General features: G+C 48.0%; 2 protein-coding genes and 1 long non-coding RNA gene across 6 annotated transcripts; 1 reads left to right on the plus strand and 2 right to left on the minus strand.

Moving 5' to 3' along the window:
* Positions 1-2: 2 nt before the first annotated feature.
* On the minus strand, positions 3-1762 carry TRAPPC1 (trafficking protein particle complex 1). Its single transcript, XM_003912290.4, has 5 exons — positions 1585-1762; positions 1363-1461; positions 1138-1208; positions 665-803; positions 3-388 (listed from the first exon to the last, which is right to left on the minus strand). The coding sequence occupies exons 2-5, from the start codon at positions 1459-1461 to the stop codon at positions 260-262; spliced, it is 438 nt and encodes a 145-aa protein (XP_003912339.1). The 5' UTR covers positions 1585-1762; the 3' UTR covers positions 3-259.
* CNTROB (centrobin, centriole duplication and spindle assembly protein) lies at positions 1762-18632 on the plus strand. Of its 4 annotated transcripts, none has more exons than XM_003912286.4 (19): positions 1762-2980; positions 3769-3853; positions 4102-4183; positions 4627-4783; positions 5712-5828; positions 6048-6164; positions 6514-6612; positions 8844-9080; positions 9426-9572; positions 12727-12860; positions 13455-13580; positions 13804-13966; positions 15049-15307; positions 16619-16770; positions 16964-17027; positions 17205-17375; positions 17535-17667; positions 18136-18208; positions 18436-18632. In XM_003912286.4, exons 1-19 carry the CDS (start codon positions 2717-2719, stop codon positions 18559-18561), a joined length of 2706 nt encoding a protein of 901 aa, XP_003912335.1. In that variant the 5' UTR covers positions 1762-2716; the 3' UTR covers positions 18562-18632. The 4 variants fall into 4 exon arrangements, with proteins under 4 accessions (XP_003912335.1, XP_021784405.1, XP_009187880.1 ...); XM_009189616.3 differs by having other exon boundaries at positions 1850-2980; positions 18136-18188; XM_021928714.1 differs by having other exon boundaries at positions 2588-2980; positions 3769-3857.
* LOC116271013 lies at positions 16196-25641 on the minus strand. The gene is made up of 2 exons (XR_004179337.1): positions 25461-25641; positions 16196-17394 (listed from the first exon to the last, which is right to left on the minus strand). It is a non-coding gene; the product is annotated as an uncharacterized LOC116271013 (long non-coding RNA).

Genomic DNA, 25641 nt, shown 5'->3' on the forward strand with positions numbered 1-25641 from the left:
CAGAGAGTGGCAAAAAGTTTATTCTGTGCTTCTCGCAGCATCAGGTCGGGGATAAAACTGGAGAGCGGGCCTGGTGTGGAGGTGGAGGGACTCTGTGGGCTTCATTCTGGTAGGAGGAGAGCATCAGGGCAGGCCTTTACGCTGTTGCTCTGGGTGGGGGGTGGGGGTGCGGGGGCTTACAGTGGGGGCCCTTAAGTGGCACAGGTTCGGAAGGGCCCCAGGCAGACATGAATTCTCCTGAGACATGAGGAAGGTTGCTTCAGCCAGCCCGGGCGGAGAAGAAGGGCAGAGAGCGAACATAGGAGTCCAGTCGGGAGCGGAAGAGCTCACTTTGCACAGTTTGACCCAGCGGGCACAGGGGATTCTTCACCACCAGCTCCACATACAGCTATAGAAAGGGAAGCTGTTAGAGCCAGGCTTTGGATACTTGTGGTTTTTAGCCCCAAACCTTGTATAACCTCAGGGGTGTGTAAATGCACAAGGAAGAAGGGCTGGAAGACAAGCCCTCTCTGAGGAGAAAGTGGTGGTGGGCGTTAAGAACCTAAGGGCCCCTGAGAAAACTCTTGAGTTCAGCAAACATATAGTAGGATTAGGGCAGGGAAGATGAGGGAGTCTTGGGGTTCTGATGAACTCTGTGGTATGGGTCCCCGGGGCTAGCACTGACCGCACTGTAGATGTGATGCAGCACATCTCGGATGGGTCCCACGCCCAAGTCAGTATTCATGACAACTTTGATCCCAGTGGGCGTCTCGTAGTAATGGAGTTTGTAACGGCTAGTTTGGAAGGCCAGGAAGCCATCCTTCCTGCAGAGATGAGGAGGGTGTTAAAGAATGGGAGCAGAACCTCTCCCAAAGAGAGACTTTTGATCCCCTCAAAGGTCGACTCCCTCTTCATCTAAACATATCCTTTGTAGAAGCCTGGTTGAGTAAATACATCACCCATCCTCACCCCTCAATTTAGCCTCCACCAACCTCTCTACTTTCAGACCCTCCCCACCGCCACTCCTGCCGGACTCAGCCTCTCTAAGTACCCTTTCCCCCTCTGGAGGCCAATGCTCCTTCCACTTCAGAAAGTTTCCCCCATCCCCAAATTCCCAAGGCTAGCCTTCCTCCCAACATCTTTTCTGACTCGGCGTACATGTCTAGCGGGGACATCTTGCTGACAAACGAGCGGATAGAGAAGAGCATCCCGTACATCAGCTTATACTCCTGGAAGGAGAGGGGCAGAGTTAGCTCTCGGTGGATGCGGGAGACGGGGTGGGGGCTGGGAATGAGCTGGGGTTTGGAGAGGAGGGGCCGGGATGGGACTATAGGTGTTTGGAGATGAGAGGTCACCCGGGCTGCACCGGGGCCCTCTCGTCACCTCCTCCTTGGGAATCCCTGCTTGCTTCTTGCGGTGCCATTCGCTGTAGTGCAGACACACTCCATTCCGGTCAAACAGGTACAGGTTGTGGACAGTCATCTGCAGGGCAGGGAATGTGAGCCTCGCTCCGGAACGGCCCCCACTCCGTGGGCTCAGGTTCCCGGACCCACAGCCTTCCAACCGGGTGGGGTCCGGGGACCCCACCCCCACCCCCAGACTCACCGGAACTGCTCCGAGTGCCTGTCAGGAGTTACTTCCGGCTTCCACGGAGCTCCGCCCCTTGGGGGGTTCTCACCCAGCGGCGCCGGGGCATTAACTCCGCTCCAAAGCCACTCGTCAGACTCCGCCTCCCTCCCTTAGCCAATCTGTGGCCACCGGAGCCGCGCACGCGCGGCCAGGCGCTCGGAATACAATAGTTATGTGAGCGTCTGCGAGCGTGGTCTCGCGGGCGGGTGACGTCATCGAGGCCAGAGAGGAGGAGCCGTGGACAGTGGGCGGGAGGCTGCCAACGGTTTTGAGCGTAGAGGGAGGCGCGAGAGGGGGATCTCAGGGGAGGAGGCCAATCGCTTGCCCCCCACTTTGGCAAACTGGGGGCTGAGGACTGGAAGGGTGGAGAGTAGGCGGAATCAGGTGGTCGTCGGGGTAGAAGATCTCGGGCTAGGCTTGAGGCGGCGTGCTTTTTAGGGACGACTTAGGGCGTGACTGAGGGTTCACAAAGTTTCTTTTGGGGTGGTCGGGAGGGAGAGATTCTAGGGAGCAAGGAAGCTTGCTATGGCTTTCTTGCCAGGAGGGGTCGGAGGGCAAGTACAAGGGAGCTGACCCTGGGTAGAACGGGTGAAGAGGTGGGGGAGCGTGAGGTTCCTCCCTCTCTTGAGACTGGAGCCAGTTGAGGGACAAGTAGGGAAGGGGGACAGAAAATGGGCCCCTAGTGGATTTGGGTCCGTTTCCGTTGGGACGTTTTGGGCGTGAGAACTTAAGAGCTCAGTTGACCGGGGATAGCCTGTTCCGGAGTTGATGTGCAGCTTCCAGCACTCGTAGCTGGGAAGAGGAGCTTCAGCGGCGCTGTTGTCCCACAGTAGGTCTTCTGTCCGCACCCCCTCTGCGCTGCACCGTCTTAACACTGTTCCCAGGAGCTGGGGAAAGGGATGCTTTTGCCCACTCCCATGGGCCCTGGAACTGGTGGAAACCTTTCCTCTAACCATAAAGCCTCGATGCCCTTAATTCACCAAGGATCCTTGGCGTGGAGTCTTCCTCCCTTCACCCAAATCTTTCTCCGTGAACTTTTCCTCCTGGACTTTGCTACAGCAGAACCTCCCAGCTCTGTGCTGTCTCCGGTTGTCTCTTCCCTGTATTCATGGCAACATCAGCTGACAGCCCCAGTTCACCCCTCGGGGCGGAGGATCTCCTGAGTGATTCCTCAGAACCCCCTGGGCTCAACCAAGTGTCGTCTGAAGTGACCTCCAAGCTCTATGCTTCTTTGCGCCTCAGCCGGCAGGCGGAGGCCCGAGCCCAACTGTATTTACCCACCACCTCCCCGCCTCATGAAGGGTTAGACGACTTAGCCCAAGAATTGAGTCGAAGCTTGTCAGTCGGATTGGAAAACAACTTGAAGAAAAAGGTGAGGGAAGTGTGTCTTGGAGACCACTGTGGCACCAGACACCAGAGAGTCTTGGGATTGGGGTTGGTAAAAATAAAAAACTTTGATGAGATTTGAACTCTTCTTGTTGGATTTCATATTCCCTTTAACTGCATAGGCAGTCATGCTTATGAGGGAGGGAGTGACCTGGGACACCATAATTTGAAAATTATGGAACTTCCTAGTGTTTTTTGTGAGAGACATCTCTGCTCCGAGTAGATAGAGCAAACCTATGGGGTAGGTTGGTGAGCTGTTTCCTGTGTACTTGGAATGGGGAAGGTTTCTTGATCCCAAGAGAGAACTAGGGACTTAGGATAGCGGCTCAGATCCTTCCAGCTCAACACTATTTTGATAGTATGGTTCCAACTCTGGCATGTACATCATTAAGACGTAGTTTAGTCAACTACAACATGTAACAGAGAAGATAGTTATTAGTATTGTATAGAAAAGGTGTTACAGTCAATTTGCAGTCTGGTTAGGTCTTCCAGAGTTTGGAAATAATAGCCATAAGCCACACAGTCCTTACATTTGTTCTTGAATTGGCAAGAATCTCCACAATTCTTGCCTTACACTTCCTCAGTTATTTTATTTACATTCTCTTTCTGGCTTCTATAGTGTTTGAATTTCTGACTCAAGGTTAGGACATCCCTTATTGTATCTGTTTGGTTTTTCTTGTTTTCCAAAGTGCTGGAGTGAAAATTCTACCCTGGCAATAGGTAGGAGACAGATAACACAGGTTGCATCTGATTTCCGTGTGGCTTTTTTTCTAGGATGGTTCTAAGCATATCTTTGAGATGGAAAGTGTTCGGGGTCAGCTCCAGACCATGCTCCAAACCTCACGTGATACAGCCTATCGTGAGTAAGCCCCTTCCCTAGAACTATGAAGGAGAACCTAGATTTAAGGGGTGGGAGAAAGTGGACAGAGGAAGCAGACAGAAAAACCCAAGCAGGAAAACCTCTGAGCAAGAGATTTCAGGAGAAAAGTCTCCCTTTCTTTGGGAGGGGGGGTGAAGGAGGGAACTGGAAAGGAAGGCCTTTTCTTCAAGTGGCCCGTTTTTGTCATTACCTGACTGTGGCTTTGGGGTCCCTCTGGCTGCCTGCAGGGGATCCCCTCATTCCTGGCGCTGGCTCAGAGAGACGGGAAGAGGACTCCTTTGACAGTGATAGCACAGCCACCTTGCTCAAGTGAGTTCCCCTTGGGGTTCTCCTAGCTTGTTTGCTTTCTTGGAAATCCAAGTGTTTTGTTCCTTATTTCTCCCTTTATTGCTTTTGTACCTCTTAAGAACCCAGGAGGCTTATCACTTAGCTTTCAGTTTTCATCCTTTTTCTACTGTCTCCTACCCACTTTACTCCTTCAGGAACACGGATATTTGCTGCCTGGTACCCGGTTTTCTCTTAACCTCCAGTCGTTCTTCCCCTCTAAAGAGTTAGCTTGTTTCTGCTGAAACCTTTAAGCGAATCCCAGACCTGTGTGTTATTTATGGCACTGCGGTTATATAGCTTTATGACTTTGGACAAGTCTCTTGCCCTCTCTGGGTCTCAGTTTCCTCATCTGTAGAATATCACAGTTGGACATGTGGATTCCAAAAGCTTTCCCAGCCCTAACATTCTCTCCCTGATTTGCTCAGCACCCGGCCCCTGCAAGACTTGTCTCCATCTAGCTCAGCCCAAGCCCTGGAGGAGCTGTTTCCCCGCTACACCAGCCTTCGGCCAGGGCCTCCACTCAATCCCCCAGATTGTCAGGGGCTGAGAGATGCATTGGATTCAGAGCATACCCGCCGCAAGGTAAGATGAAAAGGCTTCCTTTTGAGAGCAGCAAAGATTAGAAAGAGGGGATCCAAGTGTTGAAAAGGGCTGAGGGTGAAGAGCCTGAAAGCTGGGACTTAACTCAAATGTTTTCCTGAGGACGTTTTTGACCATCCAACTAATATGGCACCACCTCCCTTCCAAGTAGTCAGTCAGATCGCCCTCTTATTTCCTTCATATAGCTTATCGTTCTGATATATCTTATCGTTCTGATATATCTTGTTTTTTTCTCATCTCTAAAATTTGAGGGTCCATATCTTGTTTGTGTTAGTACTGGCTGCCTAAGGTCTAGAATATACATAACACAGAAACACTCAGTGTTTGTTGAGTGGACACAAGCTCTGCTAGCTTGTGCATAGGATTTACAGCTGCTGGTGATAGGCTGAGCCTTTATCTCTGTGAGCCTCTGCCTTAGTGTCTGAAGGGGACAGAGAAATAGACAAAGCAGAGGAAAGTCAAAATCCTTGGTTGCCATTTTTGGAAGCCTCTCCTTCTCTATGTTAAACCCCTTGGCATGAATGAAAGGCTTTCCCCTTTATCCTTGCTGTGTTTACTCATTGTGTCCAATGAGCTTCTGAAGGTAGGAGTAACTTTGCACATTTTGCTGTGTGGGCTGCTGCACCTCTGCCAAAAGGTTTATGGGATTTTTACTCAGGAGATCCAGGAAAAGGAGGAGCCTGGAATCTAAGCATTTATCTCCTGAAAAGGTACAGAAACATGTTGGAGATCTTGAGCCTCAAGGTGCTTGCTTCAGAATTTTCCTGATTCTCCCTCTCCAAAACTATTCTGTTCTTGGGACCCAGGCTTCTTGGTGCCAGCCCATTCCCCCACTAGAGGAGCTGGAAAGTTTGGTGCTGTGGTCATACGAAAGATGGGCAACACCCAGACTCCTCACCCTTTTCCCCAGCATTGTGAGCGCCATATTCAGAGCCTGCAGACCCGAGTGTTAGAGCTACAGCAACAATTAGCCGTGGCTGTGGCTGCTGACCGCAAGAAAGATACCATGATTGAGCAACTAGACAAGGTACCAGGGTAGCAAAATGTCGGTGGGTCTCGCCATGAAGAGCATTAAGGAATAATAAACAAGGGGGTGGCCAACCAATGTTTCTTGGCGCATGCTGAGAGCTGGGCAAGGGGTTGGTTTGCTGACTGTTGGGAGAAGATGGCTGTTGACCCCACCCCTGTGGGTAAAAAGAGGACAAAAAAGTTATTTTGAAATTCCATTTTACTTGCCCTACCTAAGACCCTGGCCCGTGTGGTGGAAGGCTGGAACCGGCATGAGGCTGAGCGGACAGAGGTTCTCAGGGGACTTCAAGAGGAACGCCAGGCAGCAGAGCTCACCAGAAGCAAGCAGCAGGAGGTGAGCACCCTGGAGTGTATGGCATTAGAACCTGAGTCACAGATCTTTAGATGGAAAGGGGCAGAAATAGCTCTGGAATTAGGGTTCCCAACAGATTGACCTCAGTCTTGTAGTGGCTGTCCTGACATTTCTTCTCATCCTTCCTTTCTTCTCCTTTAACCGTTTCTGCTGTCCAACTTGCATCATCAATGACTTCTTGATTTTTCCCACACCATGTAGTCTTCTATCTGGCCTCTTAGTCATTTAGTTAACTCTGAAGTTTCAAGTTTACATTGTCAATGCTTTATAAAATATAGCACACACAGATTTCCCACAGTTCCTCTGCCCTGTATTCCTCTCTTCCTGAAAGACAGTAACCCGCCTGGAACAAAGCCTTTCTGAGGCCATGGAGGCCCTGAATCGTGAGCAGGAAAGTGCCAGACTGCAGCAACGGGAAAGAGAGACATTGGTGAGAAGATTGGACTGGGTTAATTCCATTGGAAGCTGTTAATTACTTCTAGAGAGCTATGGGCTATTCGTGGATTGTGGGAGATTATAATTTGAGTTGCATCAGAGCACTGTTTCCCAAAGTGTGTTCCTTAGAACAGTAATTCAGCTAGATATTCTATTAAAAAAAAAAAAAAAGGCTCTGCTACCAAGTCGGTTTGAGAAACTCTGCAAATTGTATCCTCATTAGAACATTAGCGTCATCTGAGGAATTATTTTAAAATATAGGCCAGGCACGGTGGCTCATGCCTGTAATCCCAGCACTTTGGGAGGCCAAGGCGGGTGGATCACGAGGTCAGGAGTTCGAGACCAGCCTGGCCAGCATGGTGAAACCCCGTCTCTACTAAAAATACAAAAAATTAGCTGGGCATGGTGGTGCATGCCTGTAGTCCCAGCTACTTGGGAGGCTGAGGCAGGAGAATTGCTTGAACCCAGCAGACAGAGGTTGCAGTGAGCTGAGATCACGCCACTGCTCTCCAGTCTGGGTGACAGAGTGAGACTCTATCTCAAAAAAATAAAATAAAATAAAGATTTCTGGGACTCACCCGCAGATGTTTTGATTCAGTAGATATGTGGTGGAACCCAAATCTTTTCAGAAATTTCCTGGATGATTTTTTTCAATCTGGTTTGGGAACTCTGTAGAGCATGGCCAAAAAAGGTATGGAATTGACTAGCTCAAGTTTCTTTTCTTTTCTTTTTTTTGAGACAGGGTCTCACTCTGTTGTCCAGGCTGGAGTGCAGTGGTGCAATCGCAACTCACTGCAGCATCTGCCTCCTGGGTTCAAGTGATTCTCCCACCTTAGCCTCCCAAGTAGCTGAGACTACAGGTGCATGCCACCATACCCCGCTAATTTTTGTATTTTTTTGGTAGAGACGGGGTTTCACCATGGTGGCCAGGCTGGTCTCAAACTCCTGACCTCAAGCGATCTGCCCTCCTTGGCCTTCCAAAGTGCTGGGATTACAGATGTGAACCACCATACCCAGCCATTTCACTCAAGTCTCTTAGAGCTGAAATGATAAGGTGATTAGCCATATGAATTAGTAGCCAGGTTTGGAACTTGTTGCATGCATAACGCATGCTTGCTACATATATGCTGGTACTTGTAGTCTTAACAGGCTATATATATCTGACAGTCCTGATGATGGATGATGGTTCATGATTGTAGGCTGGATATTCTAGTCTTAGTGGAATTTCTTTTGATGATGATGGTGGTAACTATTGTGTATTGAGTACTTACTATGTGCCTGATGCTGTGCTAAATGCTTTCCGTATGCTTTTTACTTTAATGCTCAGAAGGCAGACCTGTTACAACCTCTAGTTTACAGATAAGGATGTGTGCCTAAGAACACATAGTAAATTCCAGAAGCAGGATTCAAACCTGAGATTTGAACCGAGGTCTACTTGGCTCTGGAACAGCTGCTCTTATCTATTATAGTCCTATGAGCTTGTCAACTATTGTGTTTTGTTTGTTGGTTGGTTAGTTTGTTTTAAGATGGAATCTCGCTCTGTTGCCCAGGCTGGAGTTCAGTGGCACAATCTTGGCTCACTGCAACCTCCGCCTCCCAGGTTCAAGCAATTCTCCTGCCTCAGCCTCCCAAGTAGCTGGCAATACAGGTGTGCATCACCATGCCCAGCTAATTTTTGTATTTTTAGTAGAGACATGGTTGGCCAGGCTGGTCTCGAACTCCTGACCTCAGATGTTCTGCCTGCCTCGGCCTCCCAAAGTGCTGGGATTACAGACATGAGCCACTGCGCCTGTCAACTCTTGTGGGGTTTTTTAGGTTTTATTTGAGATGGAGTCTTGCTCTGTCACCCGGGCTGGAGTGCAGTTGTGTGATCTCAGCTCACTGCAACCTCCACCTCCCATGTTAGAGTGATTCTCCTGCCTTAGCCTCCCAAGTAGCTGGAATTACAGGTGCCCACCACCACGCCCAGCTAATTGTTGTATTTTTAGTAGAAACGGGATTTCACCATGTTGGACCAGGCTGGTGTCAAACTCCTGACCTCAGGTAATCTGCCTGCCTTGGCCTCCCAAAGTGCTGGGATTACAAGTGTGAGCCATCGTGCCCAGCCTAATTACTGTGTTTTTAATGAGCATAATTCTCAGCAGGCACCTTGTTTGAGGGTCAGAGGGCAGATTGCTGGTCTCTGAAGAGCCTACTAAGGAGCTTGGTTTTCTTCTGTGGCTGCAGGAGGAGGAAAGGCAAGCTCTGACCCTGAGCTTGGAGGCAGAACAGCAGCGGTGCTCTGCCCTGCAGGAAGAGCGGGATGCAGCTCGGGCTGGGCAACTGAGTGAGCATCGTGAGTTAGAGACTCTTCGGGCTGCCATAGAAGAAGAACGGCAGACCTGGGCCCAGCAAGAGCACCAGCTTAAGGAACACTACCAGGCGCTGCAGGAGGAGAACCAGGCTCAGTTGGAAAGGGAGAAGGTAAAAGTGGCAGTTGGAAGAGTTGAGGAACTAGGGAATAGATGAAGGGCAAAATGATTGAATGGGATGGAATGTTAGAATATGCGGGATATATATAGGCAGGAATGGAGAGTAGAGAGCCACGTGTGGGAGACAAAGTTGAGAGTATAGGGCCAGCAGGAAGGGCTGGGGGTTTTGAATACACGAAAGGCCAAAGACTGAAATTCAACAGGGATGGGGAAATAAGACAAATGGGAGGAGAAGGGGAAGCTTGGGTTTTAGGGTTTGGGAGGATGAACTGGGGAGTGGAGGTAACCAGGAGATAGGAAATGACATATGTATGTACGTTTGATTTGTCTTTCATAGGAGAAGAGCCAGAGGGAAGCCCAGGCCGCCTGGGAGGCCCAGCACCAGTTGGCGCTGGTGCAGTCTGAGGTGCGGCGGCTGGAAGGAGAGCTGGATACAGCTCGGAGAGAGAGAGACGCCCTACAGCTGGAAATGAGCTTGGTGCAGGTCAGAAGGCAGAGGATTCTTGAGGTTTTGTTCTGCGAGAAGTAGATCTGAGGCAGAGGGACCCCTCAGGAGTTGTGGCAGACACTCCCAGTTCAGGGATTTGGGGTTTAATTCCATCAACAGTTTTTTTTTTTTTTTTTTTTTTTTTGAGACGGAGTCTCGCTGTGTTGCCCAGGCTGGGGTGCAGTGGCGCGATCTCGGCTCACTGCAAGCTCCGCCTCCTGGGTTCCCGCCATTCTCCTGCCTCAGCCTCCGAGTAGCTGGGACTACAGGCGCCCGCCACCTCGCCCGGCTAGTTTTTTGTATTTTTAGTAGAGACGGGGTTTCACCGTGTTAGCCAGGATGGTCTCGATCTCCTGACCTCGTGATCCACCCGCCTCGGCCTCCCAAAGTGCTGGGATTACAGGCTTGAGCCACCGCGCCCGGCCTATCAACAGTTTCTATGTAGTATTTTGGGTAGTTTTCTGTCCTAAACTCAGAGCCATTTCTCACTGAGTGACCATTTCCCACAATATGTCAGACTGACCTAGTGTTACTTTTAGGATTAAATAGATTTAAATCTATGAAAGATACCTTATGTTATTTTAAGAGATGACACCACACTTAGTGGGTTAACGGAGCAGGTGAAAGTTTTTGTCAGAGACTTGATTCCAATTGTAACAATATGCTTTGTAATTCTCTTTACTTGAATAACTTGTATTAATTTCTCTGAGTAGGTCAGGGACCCAGGAGGGCAATGATTTTTTAATTTACTTATGAAACTTCCATAACAGCACATGGCCTGGCGCAGAATTGTACTCAAAAATTGTTTGTCAGATATAATTACACTTTGAAAAACACTTTCCATCTAGCTAACATACTGAATTTTAAATTCAAACTAGTCAGACTCTTGCTGTGGAATAGAACAGGAGATGGCAAACTTTTTCTGTAAAGGTCCAGACAGTAAATATTTTTAGCTTTGTGGGTTGTATGGTCTCAGCTGCAACTACCCAACTCTGCTGTTATACCACAGAAGTAGCTACAAACTGTACGTAAACAAATGGGCACAGCTGTGTTCTAGTACAACTTACATAAACAGGCCATGGAGGGCTGAATTGGGCTGTAGTTTGCTGATCTACAGGATACAGGAAAGGATTGGAGAGAGCTGTGTTCTGGCCCATGGTGGAGACACAGCATTGAAGAGGAAAGAGTACTGCATTAGGACTTAGGGCACTTATTTCGACTTCTAGCTAGAATTTTGACCCTTACGGGCCTTGGTTTTTATGTATAAAATGTGTGTTAAGGACAAATGGATGAATTTTCCAGGTGCAAGCCATTCTGAGAGGCTATGTTCCTTATAAATGGTTAACTTAAGGAGGTACCAGTGAGGCCGGCATTTGAGAACCATACTCCTTTGGCCCGGTGTGGTGGCTCATGCCTGTAATCCCAACACTGTGGGAGGCCAAGGCGGGCAGATCACTTGAGCTCAGGAGTTTGAGACCAGCCTGGCCAACATGGTGAAACCCCATCTCTACTAAAAATACAAAAATTAGCCAGGTGTGTGGCACGCACCTGTAGTCCCGGCTACTAAGAAGGCTGAGGCAGGAGAATCGCTTGAACCCGGGAGGTGGAGGTTGCAGTGAGCCCAGATTGCGCCACTGTGCTCCAGCCTGGGCAACAGAGTGAGACTCCATCTCAAAAAATAAAAAAAAAAAAAGAATTGACCTAGGGCGTCAGGTGTTACAATGAGATCACACGCAATAAAGACTAAGAAAGCAGCCGGGTGTGGTGGCTCGCACCTGGAATTCCAGCACTTTGGGAGGCTGAGGCAGGCAGATTGCTTGAGCCCAGGAGTTCAAGACCAATCTGGGCGCAACATGGCAGTACCTAAACTCTGCTAAAAACACAAAAAATTAGCCGGGTATAGTGACATGCACCTATAGACCTGTAGTCCCAGCTACTCGGGAGGCTGAGGTGGGAGGATCAACTGAACCCTAGAAGTAGAGGCTGCAGTGAGCCGCGATCACACCACTGCACTGCAGCCTGGGTGACAGGAGTGAGACCAAGTAAAAAAAAAAAAAAAAGACAGGGCCAGGTGTGGTGGCTCATGCCTGTAATCCCAGCACTTTGGGAAGCTGAAGTGGGAGGATTGCTTGAGTCCAAGAGTTTGAGACCAGCCTGGGCAACATAGTGAGACCCCATCTCTACAAAAAATAAAAAGATTAGCTGTGCGTGGTGACACGAGCTTGTAGTCCCAGCTACTCTGGAGGCTGAGGTGGGAGGATCGCTTGAGTCTGGGAGGTCAAGACTGCAGTGAGCCATAATCACACCACTGCACTTTAGGCTGAGCAACAGAGCAAGACCCTTGCTCAAAAGTAGGGGCTGAGAAATAACCACTATTTGGATTTAGAAATTGAGTTCTTTGGGCCATGCGCGGTGGCTCACACCTGTAATCTCAGCACTTTGGGAGGCCGAGATGGGCAGATCATGAGGTCAGGAGATTGAGACCATCCTGGCTAACGCGGTAAAACCCCGTCTCTACTAAAAATACAAAAAATTAGCCAGGCCTGGTGGCATACACCTGTAGTTGCAGCTACTCAGGAGGCTGAGGCAGGAGAATTGCTTGAACCTGGGAGGCAGAGGTTGCAGTGAGCTGAGATCACGCCGCTGCACTCCAGCCTGGGTGACAGAGCAGAACTCCATTTCAAAAAAAAAGAAAAGAAATTGAATTCTTTATAGTAAAGTACTATACGTGGAAATCAGATTTTAGTGAGTTGAAGGACTGTGGCTGAGAAAATGGAGACACTTACAGGTTGACTGCTTAAGGAGGAAGAGGCACTGACATTTATTGAATGCCTACTGGCTTTCAGGTACTCTACTCAGGGTATGTTATCTCAGACACAGAATAGATTTGATTGCTCGATCGAACATTCATTTTAGCTAAGAAATTTATGTCTTTCACCCAAAGTCATTTTCACTTTGATGTATGTTTAAAGTGTGAATATCTCATGGTTTAATAAGGAAAGGGAACCTCTTTCACTCCTTGAGGCAAAATTATTGTTCTTCATCTCATACGAGGGGAAAGTTGGTACTGGATTTTGTCTACATTATATCCGCCATCCTCTTGTAAGCCCAAACAGATTTGGGCCGTTATCCCACCTTCCTTCACTCCCAGGCCCGGTATGAAAGCCAGCGGATCCAGCTGGAGTCAGAGCTGGCTGTGCAGCTGGAGCAGCGGGTGACAGAGCGGCTGGCGCAGGCTCAGGAGAGCAGCCTACGGCAAGCAGCCTCCCTCAGGGAACATCACAGGTACATGGGACTCACTGGGTGTCACTTCTCTCAGCCACAGCAGGTATCGTTAGTGCCAGGCCCATGTTCCCTTCAATCCCTTTGCCATGGTCCAGCACTGTGACTCCCAGGGTGCGCTAACTCCCGTCAGCCTGGCCCTGAGTCTCTCTTGGGAGGGCTGCCTTCATGCATTCATGGAGAGCCAGAAGTGCTTGGGAATTTTCATCCCATAGGGAGTAGCCCTTAACCAAGAACTGATGGGTGCAGAATGATAGATGGTCCAGCTCCTTTGCTGAGACAGTGCTGAGGTATGACCTGCGCTGTCTCCAGAGCTGCTCTGTCGGACTGAGCCTCCTCCCAGCCCAGCCTCACTTCTCACCCCCATTCAGCTGCCAAGATTTTCTAGAAATGCTCCCAAAATAAATTTATTTAAGTCTCTGCTTCTGAGGAACCCATCCTAAGACCCCAGCTTTGCCCTTGCTGCTTCCTGTGCCATGGCCAGGCTAGTTGACTGGCTATCTGGGTCACTGTCACATGCACACATGATGTCTTTTTCTCAGTTGGTCACTTCTTCTGTCTCCAGTCCCAGTCCTCTCTCCTACCTGTGCCCTGCAGGAAGCAGCTGCAGGACCTGAGTGGACAGCACCAGCAGGAGCTGGCCAGTCAGCTAGCTCAGTTCAAGGTGGAAATGGCAGAGCGAGAGGAGCGACAACAGCAGGTGGCTGAGGACTACGAGCTCAGGTCCTGGTCCCCAGAGTGCCCCTTTCAGGCCCCAGCCCCTTTCTCATGGGTAGAGTCCAAACTGAGAATGCTAAAGAGCTGCTCCCTTGATTGATCTGTCCTCTACATGGGCCTCAGCTCCTTTCAGAATGTCAGATGTCCGACATTCCTTTCTGGCTCTTTTTAGCCCCCAAGTCTCTGCTTCCTTAAAGGCCCTGAGTCACTTCTTCTCTCTTTTCTTCAGACTGGCCCGGGAGCAAGCGCGAGTGCGCGAACTGCAGAGTGGGAACCAGCAGCTGGAGGAGCAGCGGGTGGAGCTGGTGGAAAGACTGCAGGCCATGCTGCAGACCCACTGGGATGAGGCCAACCAGCTGCTCAGCACCACTCTCCCACAGCCCAACCCTTCAGTAAGCATTGCCCCTTGAGCTAAGCTTCTCCATGGCGTTCTGTTTTTATTTTTATTTTTGAGGCAGGGTCTCACTCTGTTGCTCAGGCTGGAGTGTACTGGTGCGATCATAGCTCACTGCAGCCTCGAACTCCTGGGCTCAAGTGATCCTCCCACCTCTAACTGCCAAAGTGCTGGGATTCCAGGCATAAGCTACCATGCCCAGCAAGAACTATGTTCTAGATTCCTTCTTTGGAAATCTAGCTCCCTCCCAAGGGAAGTACTAAGTTCAGCTCCTAAGGCCTATATCGGGGGAAAAAATCAGTGGACTTTACAAATAATAACTGCCTCAGCAAAATAAATCCTTTTTTCCATGGCCATAGCTTACTCAGACTGGCCCCATTCTATTGGGCATAACTCTAGTCTCCCAGTCCCAAGAGGGGACAAATGATATGTGGTACTAGTTTTGTGGAGGGACAGCTGAATTAATTATGACGGAAGGGCCAAAAATTGTTGCCAAGTCCTGCCCCAGAGTAGAGTAGGGAGTCTCACTTCCTAGCCCTTCATATGTTGGTACTTCCCACTTCCTTCTTTTAATTATGAAATTGTAGCAGGTGTGGTGGTGCACCTATAATCTCAGCTATATGGGAGGCTAAAGCAGAAGGATCACTTGAGCTCAGGAGTTCAAGACTAGCCTAGGCAACATAGTGAGACCTCATCTCAAGGAAAAAGAAGAAAACATTAGGATATTTTAATTTTAATTTTATTTATTTATATATTATTTATTTATTTGAAACAAGGTCTCACTCTGTTGCCCAGGCTGGGCTCAAGCAATCCTCCCTCCTCTGCTTCCCGAGTAGCTGGGACTACACACACGTGCCATTGCCCCCAGCTAATTTTTAAATCTTTTGTAGAGATGGAGTCTCTCTGTGTTGCCAAGGCTAGTTCAAACCCCCAGCCTCAAACGATCCTCCCAAAGTGTTGGGATTACGGATGTGAGCCACTGCACCCGGAAATTTATAATCTTACTAAAGTGTTTGTACCATGTCTTACTCTTTAAACCTGCTGTGCTTTGACCCTTCTTTCTGCCTTTCTCCTGGTTAGGCTCCTCCTGCTGGACCCTCCAGCCCCGGGCCTCAGGAACCAGAGAAGGAGGACAGGAGGGTCTGGACTATGCCTCCTGTGGCTGTGGCCCTGAAGCCTGTATTGCAGCAGAGCCGGGAAGCAAGGGACGAGCTACCTGGAGCACCTCCTGTTCTTTGCAGTTCCTCCTCAGATCTTAGCCTCCTGTTGGGCCCGTCTTTTCAGAGCCAACATTCTTTCCAACCCCTGGAGCCCAAACCAGACCTCACTCCATCCACAGGTAACTGGGGACAGAAGTCACTGGGGTTCCCCTTCTGTGCATGAATTGGCTCCCTCTTTCGTACCTTGCTTTCTCTCTGGTACTTGAGCATTTAGTTTCCCAGATGCCTTTAGTGATCACAAGTTGCAAAAAGGAGCAGAAATCTGCTCACGTCGGTCCACATAAAGGAACTGAGATCTCATGGAAATGTGGCGTCGCTGGACTTAATGAGAACTGGAGTTGGGAACAGGGGCACTATCAGGAACTGAGGCAGCTAGCTGGCCCTGTTCTGTGGGCCTGCACAGTCTCCTGGGTCCGCCTCTCCTGCACATCTGCTCTTTCTTCTTGCTAGACCAGCATCCAAGGTTCTCGCCCCTCATAACTTCAGTTTACACATGAGTTTGACCAGCTGTGGCTGTGATACTGACTCTAGCTGAGCCCCTAGACATTTAGAGAGACACTGGTGTCTCAGTTTTTTAGGTCCAGTTTAGAGGCCATCTGATTGGACTGGCTGACCTTGGGTGTGGTGTCCACTTCTAGTTTAATGTCAGCTGTGATTTGAGTGGATGGAGGTGTTCTGTGTGGTACAAACATGACAATGTAGGTCGAATTGAAAATGAGGGGTGGGGCCAGACCCAGTGGCTCACACCTGTAATCCTATCACTTTGGGAGGCTGAGGTGGGAGGATGGCTTGATGTCAGGAGGTCCACACCAGTCTGACCAATATAGTGAGACCTCATCTCTACAAAAAATAAAAAATAGCTGGGTGTGGTGGCACACACCCGAATTTCCAGCTACTCAGGGAGACAGACAAAAGGATTGCTTGAGCCAAGGAGTTCGGGGCTACAGTGAGCTAAGAAGGTGCCATTGTACTCCAGCCTGGGCAAGACAGCAAGACTCTGTCTCTTTAAAAAAAAAAAAAAAAAGAGAGAGAGAGATTAGTTGTATCACAATTAAAAATTTTTTAATTATGTGAGAATAATAAAAGAATGGGGCATATTCTGGGGAAGAGATCAGAACATGTGTGTTACTCATTTCCATTCTTCAGGGAGTTGGTGAGGATATTTATTTGTTTAGAGTTTGAGTACCACAGCTTTCTTCTTCTGTTTATATTTCTGTCTTAGAGTTCAGCTGTGCTATCTCCCAGTCACCTCCAACCAACCCTTCCCTCTCCAGCTCCTTTAAACCTCCATCTTCATCTTCTTCTAGCAGTGACGTTCCTCTTACATTTAATAGGCCCCTTTCTTCTGAGTGTTAGGTGAGTTGATTTGTGGAGGAGCCCCTTCCCCCTTGAACACACTTGCACCCACCCACACCTGTTTCACTTTATAGCTGGGGCCTTCTCTGCACTTGGGGCCTTCCATCCCGACCATAGGGCAGAAAGGCCATTCCCTGAGGAAGATCCTGGACCTGACGGGGAGGGCCTCCTAAAGCAAGGGCTGCCGCCTGCTCAGCTGGAGGGCCTCAAGAATTTTTTGCACCAGGTAAGAGAGATTCCACCCAGACTAGCTCATTTTCTTCTTCCCTTTCTCCTTTCCTCTTTCTGCTCTGGGAATCCAGGACTCTGACCTCATTCCCTGTTTATGACTAACTCTTCATCCCAGCTTCTTCTCTCAGATCCCTAGGCCTTTTTCTCTATCAGTCCCTGGGGAATTTGACTATCTTATTCACCCACAGTTGCTGGAGACAGTGTCCCAGAACAATGAGAACCCTGCTGTCGATCTATTGCCCCCTAAGTCTGGTGAGTTCCAACTCTGAAGAAAGTTGGGGCTGGGGCCTAGGAAAGATCGGAGTTGGTTATCTAGGATGAATTTTTAGGAGCTGGCAAAGGCAATAAAGCCTTATGAATGCTGGGTAGTGGGACTTCCTTGGTTCTTTGCTCCATTTCCTGATTCTTGGCTCTCTTTCGTTTTGCCAGGTCCTCTGACTGTCCCATCTTGGGAGGAAGCCCCTCAAGTGCCACGTATTCCACCCCCTGTCCACAAAACCAAAGTTCCCTTAGCCATGGCATCCAGTCTTTTCCGGGTCCAGGAGCTTCCCTCCTCCCATTCACAAGGCAGTGGTCCCAGCAGTGGTTCCCCAGAGAGAGGTGAGCATGTCCTGGTTTACTAGGGAAAAAAAGAGGGACAGTCCTGAGTGTGTATCCAGTACAGGTACTTACTGCCCTTCTGAATTCCTGGGGAAATGGGCTGAGGGCTGGGGAGAGGGGCCCTAGGATGACACCTGTGATTATTGCTATGTCTGTCAGGTGGAGATGGGCTCGCATTCCCAAGGCAGCTGATGGAGGTGTCTCAATTGTTGCGACTCTACCAGGCTCGGGGCTGGGGGGCTCTGCCTGCTGAGGATCTCCTGCTCTACCTGAAGAGGCTGGAACACAGCGGGTACAAGCCTGGGAGGAAGGAGGAAGGATTCGCAGGGTGGAAGCTGGATTATGGGGAGTGGAGTGGGTGTGTTTTACCCTGAATTGAATCGTTGTCCCTTTCTGGGGAGGAAAGTGAAGGATGAGAGATGGATCCACAGATCTTCTTCTCTTACTGCCCCACACCTTTCTTTTGTCTCTTCCTTTCTATTGCTTTTTTCTTCTAAACAAAAAAATCTTTTCTCCGGGTCTCTCTACCTTCGTTTTTTTCCTCTTTACCCCTCAGCTCAAAACTCAGAATCCTAGAATTTTGACTAGCTAGTATAACTCATTATTTGCTTCCACTAATGTCTCCTCCCAGTTGATGCCCGGGTCTATCGAGTTTGATCTTATTCTTAAGAGATAGAATTGGGGAGTGGTTCTTCCATCCAGTATTGGGTAACCGGGGGGACGGAGCTCCCCATCCTCATACCTTTGATTTGTGTGGCAGGACTGATGGCCAAGGGGATAATGTCCCCAGAAGGAACATAGACTCCCGCTTGGGTGAGATCCCCCGGAAAGAGGTGAGGGAAAGTCAGGCAGGGACCAGGGGAGAAAAGGGCTCTCACTGACCAGTTCCTTCACCTCTGCGCACTCCTGGCTGGCCCCTCCATTCCACTCCCCCGTTCTGTAGCATGGCCTTTCCTCCCTGCAGACTCATCTGGCCCTCTCCACGTGCCTTTCCTCAGTGGTGTGGGGAATTGAGAGGATCTGACACTGATTTCTTCCTCTCTCTTCCCTCAACTCTCAGATTCCCTCCCAGTCTGTCCCTCGCCGCCTTGCTACAGCCCCCAAGACTGAAAAACCTCCCGCACGGAAGAAAAGTGGGCACCATGCCCCGAGTAGTATGAGGAGCCGGGGGGGAGTCTGGAGATGAGCCCCCCTACCCTCTTTCCTCTTCTTTGTTCTCTTATTGTTGTTATTTTAATAAATGCTCGATAGTCTGTATCAGAGTCTCTGGCTCATAGGAATTTGGAAAATAGAGGTTTTGTAGGAAATCACTTTGTAAAGAAACCACATTTGGTTTGAGTACTTTTTTTTATATGTTACGTGTTTATATGTCATTTCCTATGGGAAAAGACGTGAATGCTTTGGAAGATGGTCTATGACAAGATTTGGAAAGTTGGAGTAGCTAAGATTCAGTGGACAAAGCTAAAACCTGCAGAGCAATGAACTCTGGGTGGTAGTGGAATTATGGGTGATTCTTAGTTTTTTAATACATTTCTGTATTTTCCAAATTTTCTACAACAAGTATGTTACTTTAATAATCAGAAAAGACCCAAACTTTAATAAGAGTAAGTTATTGTATAAAGAGTTTGAGTTAAAATTTGGTTGTTGGGGAGAAAGTTTTCTCTTTTAAGGGAAAATAGGCCGGGTGTGGTAGCCCAGCACTTTGGGAGGCTGAGGCGGGCAGATCACGAGGTCAGGAGATCGAGACCATCCTGGCTAACAAGTGAAACTCCATCTCTACTAAAAATACAAAAAAATTAGCTGGGCATGGTGGTGGATGCCTGTAGTCCCAGCTACTCGGGAGGCTGAGGCAGGAGAATGGCATGAACCCAAGAGGCGGAGCTTGCAGTGAGCTGATCACGCCACTGCACTCCACCTGGGCGACAAAGCGAGACTCCATCTCAAAAAAGAAAAAAAAAAGGGAAAATAATTCTTTCAGGTTGCATTCGTAGTATTCAGACTGGCAGATTCTACTCCAGCCAGCAGACATACTGTTGCTATAGTCTTCACACTTATGGCTCTGAAACGTGTAAAAGACTATAGAGTGCTGGGTCCTAATTAAACTAAAGAGTTTCTGCACAGCAAAAGAGACTGTCAACAGAGTAAACAGACAACCTACAGAATGGGAGAAAATATTCTCAATCTGTGCATTTGACAAAGGTCTAACATCCAGAATCTATTAGGAACTTAAATCAACAAACAAAAAACAAATACCTCCATTAAAAAATGGGCAGAGGACATGAGCAAACACTTCTCAAAAGAAGACATGCAAGCGGCCAAGAAACATTTGAAAAAATGCTCATTACTAATCATAAGAGAAATGCAAATCAATTTAATGCAAAACCCCACAATGAGATACTATCTCATGCCTGTCAGAATGACTTATTAAAAAGTCAAAAAACAACATGCTGCAAGGCTGCAGAGAAAAGGGAATGTTTATATAGCTGCCAGTGGAAATGGAAGTTCAGCCACTGTGGAAAGCAGTTTAGAGATTTCTCATAAAACTTAAAACAGAGTACCATTTCCTCCAGCGATCATATCACTGGATATATACCCAAAGGAAAACAGGTCATTATACCAACAAGACACATGCATTTATATGTTCATTACCACGCTGTTCTTTATAGCAAAGACATGGAATCAACCCAGATGCCCATCAGGGGTGGACTGGATAAAGAAAATGTACATATATACCATGGAATACCACACAGCCATGAAATGAAATAATATCCTTTGTAGCAACATGGATGGAGCTGAAGGCTATAATCTTAAGCACAGTAGTATAGGAACAGAAAACCTCATACTACACGTTCCCCTAAGTGAGAGTAAACATTGAGCACATGTGAACATAGACTTGGGAACAACAGATACTGCAGACTCCCGAGCGGGGAGGAAGGGAGGCGCGGGTTGAAAACTACCTAATGATACTATGCTGACTACCTAGGTGCAATATACTCATGTAACACACCTGCACATGTATGCCCTGTATCTAAAATAAAAGTTGAAATTCAGGTTGGGCGCGGTGGCTCACGCTGTAATCCCAGCACTTTGGAAGGTCAAGGCAGGCAGATCACTTGAGGCCAGGAGTTCGAGACCAGCCTGGCCAACATGGAAAAAACCCTGTCTCTATTAAAAAATATAAAACATTAGCCAGGCATGGTGGTGGGCACCTGTAATCCCAGCTACTTGGGAGGCTGAGGCAGGAGAATCACTTGGACTTGGGAGGCAGAGGTTGCAGTGAGCCGAGATTGCACCACTGCACTCTAGACTGGGTGACAGAGCAAGGCTCTGTCTAAAAAGAAAAAAAAAGTAGACTGCTGGCAAGAAAATTAAACCATGTTTATAAAACTTCCATTTTAATGCTCACTAAAATGGACAAAAACAATACTAGGGAAGAAAATAACATAGACATGAAATTTTAAAAGGCCCCAAATTCAGGGTACAAACACTGAAAAGCACTCAGTCAAACTCAAACCGGAAGAGGATATCCTACCTTGAGACTCACACACAGCTCTCAGCTCTCGCACACAGTGCAGGGTAGTGGTGATGGCAGGTGCAAAGTGAATGTTTGAGGGACAGAGTTTACTGGATTCTGAGAGGAAGGCAGGGCCCTTCTCTCTGGCCCTGAGTTACAGACATGATAGGATGTGGATTCGTAGAGTGTTTTGTACTAATGTTTGCATTTTACTTCCACCTAAGTAACTTTCTAGCCCCCAGGGGAGGGGCAAAGGAAGAAAAGATGAAGATGAATGACCAGAAATGTGGGTTGCCCTGCTCAGCTGCGTCAGGACGGCTTGATCCTCAGCCCCGCACAGGACCGCTCTCTGGCATGCACCAGTGAAGACACCAGAGGTGCACTGGTACAGGAGCAGCCCCAGGCTTGGGGGCTTTTCCAGCCTTGTCTGTTTACCCACGTATGGAAATGCTTGCTTTTCTATTTTTTACCTCAAATGGATAACATTGGTTTGACCAAACTCTCAGATTCGTGGCACACTATCATTGTTGGCAGGTGATGGTGTGCTACTGTTTTTAATAGTTGGTAAAGTGAACACCCAGTTCATTCTGCTCATTACCTGCTGGATTCCCGCCTACCGCCATCAGTCAGTACGCCCTACATTTTTCTTGACGTGAAGCACAGTCTGGAGAATGTTTCCTGAAACAGCTCTTTAAACACAATCCAAAAAGGGCACCATGCTGACTTAACCATATTATGAGGTGAGTAAAACAACGTTGATTTTTAAAACTATATATTGACTGGGCATGGTGGCTCATGCCTGTAATCCCAGCACTTTGGGAGGCCGAGGCGGATGGATCACCTGAGATCAGGAGCTCGAGACCAGCCTGGCCAACATGGCAAAAGCCCATGGCAAAACCCCATCTCTACTAAAACACAAAAATTAGCCGGGTGTGGTGGCACATGCCTGTAATCTCAGCTACTCGGAAGACTAAGGCAGGAGAATCCCTTGAACTTGGGAGGTGGAGGCTGCAGTGAGCGGAGATCACGCCACTGTACTCCAGCCTGGGCAACAAAGTGAAACTCCATCTCAATAAATAAATAAATAAAATAGTATATATTATATCCATATTAAAATCTGAAGACCACCAAGGAGACTGGGGAGGAAGAGAAAACCCACAGTCAAGCAGTCTCCACTTTTTTCCTCCATGATCATCGTGGGAACATGCTGAGAGTGGGGGAATGAAAGATTTTAAGAGTTAGTAAAAACTCACTTGCAGAGAAAGTGGGTGCAGCCTTCTTGAAGCTCAGGTTTCACAGGGTGTAGATGAGGGGTTGACCTGGGACTTTGTCTCCTAAGAACTCTCAGAGCTGTTATAGTTGGGAGTGGGGAAGGTCCTGGCAGTGGAGTTAGTTAGGGTGAAGGCTAATAACAAACCCAGTGATACACTGACTTTTAGACAACGTTCATTTCCCTGGTTATGGTCCAGAGCAGTGGAGTCAGTCCTGCTCTGTGTGGTCACTTAGAGTCTCAGATTCCTTCCATCTCATTGCTCTGCTGTCCCCTAAAGCAGCAGTCGCCAACCTTTTTGGCAGCAGGGACGGGCTTTGTGGAAGACAGTTTTTCCACAGACAGGGGTGTGGATGGTTTGGGGATGATTCAAGCACATAACATTTATTGTGCATTTTATTTCTATTATTATTACATTGTAATTAAACAATTATACAACTCATCATAACATAGAATCAGTGGGAGCCTGAGCTTGTTTTCCTGCAACTAGATGGTCACATCTGGGGGTGATGGGAGACAGTGACAGATCATCAGGCATTAGATTCTCATAAGGAGCGTGCAACCCAGATCCCTCGCATGTGCAGTTCATAATAGGGTTCACGCTCCTATGAGAATCTAAGGCCACCGCTGATCTGACAGGAGGCAGAGCTCAGGTGGTAATGCATGTGAGCAATGGGGAGCGGCTGTAAATATAGATGAAGCTTTGCTTGCTTGGCCGCTGCTAACCTCGTGCTTTGCAGTTCGATTCTGAACAGGCCGTGGAACGCTACTGATTGGTGGCCAGGGGTTGGGGACCCCTGCCCTAGAGCACTCTTGTTATTTCTGTGGCTGAAGCAAGATCATTGTCATTTAGGATTCCCAGCTGACAAGCAGGGCAAAGAGCTATGTCTAATGTCTTAACACCCATACCTGGAAATGCCACGTATCAGTTTTGCTCATATTTCATTGGCAAGGCTTTGATCATATGGTCACACCTGACTGCAAGAGACTTAGAAACGTAGCCTAGCTGGGCTGCCGTGTATGCAGCTATGACTATTATTATGCAGGAACTCAGGAGGAAGGAGAGAATGGATTTTGATAGACAACTAGCAGTCTGCCCTACACAGGGTAGGACCTCCCTCAGATAAATTGAAAACTAATGATTGCTGAGACAACCCATGCCAATAATTAGTAGTGAATGTGCAGATAATGAAAAGATGCATTGGACATATGTAAGTTAGTCCAGGCTACACAATTGAACTAATGAGCTCCTACAAAACAGTTAATGTAGGAAAAAGGAAAGAACTTCAATTCCAGTCATCATTATTATTGGAAAATGAAAGATGGTGTGAAAAAGATGCAGCCATAGAACAAGAATTTGGGGTTAAAAAACACCAAAAAGCAGAATGGACTCTACTAGAAATCATGCATATTAGCTAGAAGAAAAATTGGAGGACATCTCCAAGTTTACAAAAGGGAGAAAATATGTAAATTATTAAAGAAACAATAGAAAAAAAATGGATCCAGAACAAATATCTAGGAGAAAATACAATAATGATTTAAAAAATAATAGAAAATTTTGATTCTGAAAGTATGGTTGAATAGATAACTCGTGCTGAATCATAACTAGATCCTGGTAGTATGACAATAATTTTTTTTTTTTCTTTTTTTTTTTTTTTGAGACGGAGTCTCGCTCTCGCCCCCGGGGTGGAGTGCAGTGGGCGGATCTTCGCTCACTGCAAGCTCCGCCTCCTGGGTTTACGCCATTCTCCTGCCTCAGCCTCCCGAGTAGCTGGGACTACAGGCGCCCGCCACCTCGCCCGGCTGGTTTTTTTTGTATTTTTAGTAGAGACGGGGTTTCACCGTGTTAGCCAGGATGGTCTCGATCTCCTGACCTCGTGATCCGCCCGTCTCGGCCTCCCAAAGTGCTGGGATTACAGGCTTGAGCCACCGCGCCCGGCAATAATTTTTAAAATAATTTTTTAAAATGTGTTTTATTTGGTGCCTGCCTTGTTCAACAAACACTTTTTTGAGACAGAGCCTCGCTCTGTTGCCCAGGCTGGAGTGCAGTGATGCCATCTCAGCTTACTGCAAGCTCCGCCTCCCGGGTTTACGCCATTCTCCTGCCTCAGCCTCCGGAGTATCTGGGACTACAGGCCCCCGCCACCTCGCCCGGCTAATTTTTTGTATTTTTAGTAGAGACGGGGTTTCACCGTGTTAGCCAGGATGGTCTCGATCTCCTGACCTCGTGATCCACCCGCCTCGGCCTCCCAAAGTGCTGGGATTACAGGCATGAGCGACCGCGCCCCGCCAACAAACTTTTTAATGCATTATTCGGTTGCTAAAAAGTAAGGGAAGTTGAACTTGTGTTTCTAGCAGGAAGTGGACCTAGATAACCTGACTGACCTTCCTACTGAAATACCAAAAAATGTTAAATAAAATGTATTGTTTAAAAATCTTAAATGCATTGATGAGCTGGCAAGAAAGAAATATGGCAAAAATAAAGGTGGGAACATAAAGTTTAAGTGGAGCATTTAAATTGCTTTTTATCAGCCGGAGGCATCATCTTCCAGTAATTCACCAAAATGACAAACACAAAAGGATAGATAGAGGAGGGCCACCCACTCTATGTTCTCCAGGCCTTTTAGAAAACATGGAGCTGTTCCTTTGGCTACATATATGCGAATCTTTAAGAAAGGTGGTATTGTAGGCCAGGCGCTGTGGCTCAGCCTATAATTCCAGCACTTTGGGAGGCTGAGGTGGGCGGATAGCTTGAGTCCAGGAGTTTGAGACCAGCCTGGTCAACGTGGCAAAACCCTATCTCTACCCACCCCATCTCTACCAAAAATGAAAAAATTAGCTCAGTGTGGTGGCACACACCTGTAACCCCAGCTACTCGGGAGGCTGAGGTGGGAGGTTCCCTTGAGCTTAGGAGGTGGAAGTTGCAGTGAGCAGAGATCGCACCACAGCACTCCAGCCTGGGTGACACAGAGAGACTCTGTCTCAAGAAAAAAAAAAAAAAAAAAACACAAAACCATATTGTAGACATCAAGGGAAAGGGTATTATTCAAAAAGGAATGCCCACAAGTGTCACCATGGCAAAACTGGAAGAGTCTACAGTGTCCTACAGAGTCTACAGAGTCTACAGCGTGCTACAGCACGCTGTTGGCATTGTTATAAACAAACAAGTTAAGGGCAAGATTCTTGCCAAGAGAATTAATGTGCGTATTGAGCACATGAAGCACCCTAAGAGCCAAGACTACTTCCTGAAAAGTGTGAAGGAAAATGGTCAGAAAAAGAAGGAAGCCAAAGAGAAAGGTACCTGAGTTCAATGGAAGCGCCAGACTGCTCCATCCGGAGGAGTAAACACTGGTAAAGATGCCCAGCCTGGTTAGGAAGGAGGGCAGTGCACGCTGAAATCAAAGTGATCTATCACTTCGCACCATCAGTGAGGCAACATGTGAAAGGTCCGAGTGTATCAAGTGTCGCTGAGGATGTGGAGC

This window comes from Papio anubis, chromosome 17, assembly GCF_008728515.1.
Source record: "Papio anubis isolate 15944 chromosome 17, Panubis1.0, whole genome shotgun sequence".
Taxonomy (NCBI): Eukaryota; Metazoa; Chordata; class Mammalia; order Primates; family Cercopithecidae; genus Papio; species Papio anubis.

Coding starts and splice junctions, on each gene's coding strand:
- TRAPPC1 (XM_003912290.4), bottom strand. CDS start 1,461: ATGACTGTCCACAACCTGTACCTGTTTGACCGGAATGGAGTGTGTCTG. Junction 1,209..1,362: donor CAGGGATTCCCAAGGAGGAG/GTGACGAGAGGG, acceptor CTCTCCTTCCAG/GAGTATAAGCTGATGTACGG. Junction 389..664: donor TGCATCACATCTACAGTGCG/GTCAGTGCTAGC, acceptor CCCTTTCTATAG/CTGTATGTGGAGCTGGTGGT.
- CNTROB (XM_003912286.4), top strand. CDS start 2,717: ATGGCAACATCAGCTGACAGCCCCAGTTCACCCCTCGGGGCGGAGGAT. Junction 4,784..5,711: donor CAGAGCATACCCGCCGCAAG/GTAAGATGAAAA, acceptor CCTTTTCCCCAG/CATTGTGAGCGCCATATTCA. Junction 17,668..18,135: donor AAGAGGCTGGAACACAGCGG/GTACAAGCCTGG, acceptor TTTGTGTGGCAG/GACTGATGGCCAAGGGGATA.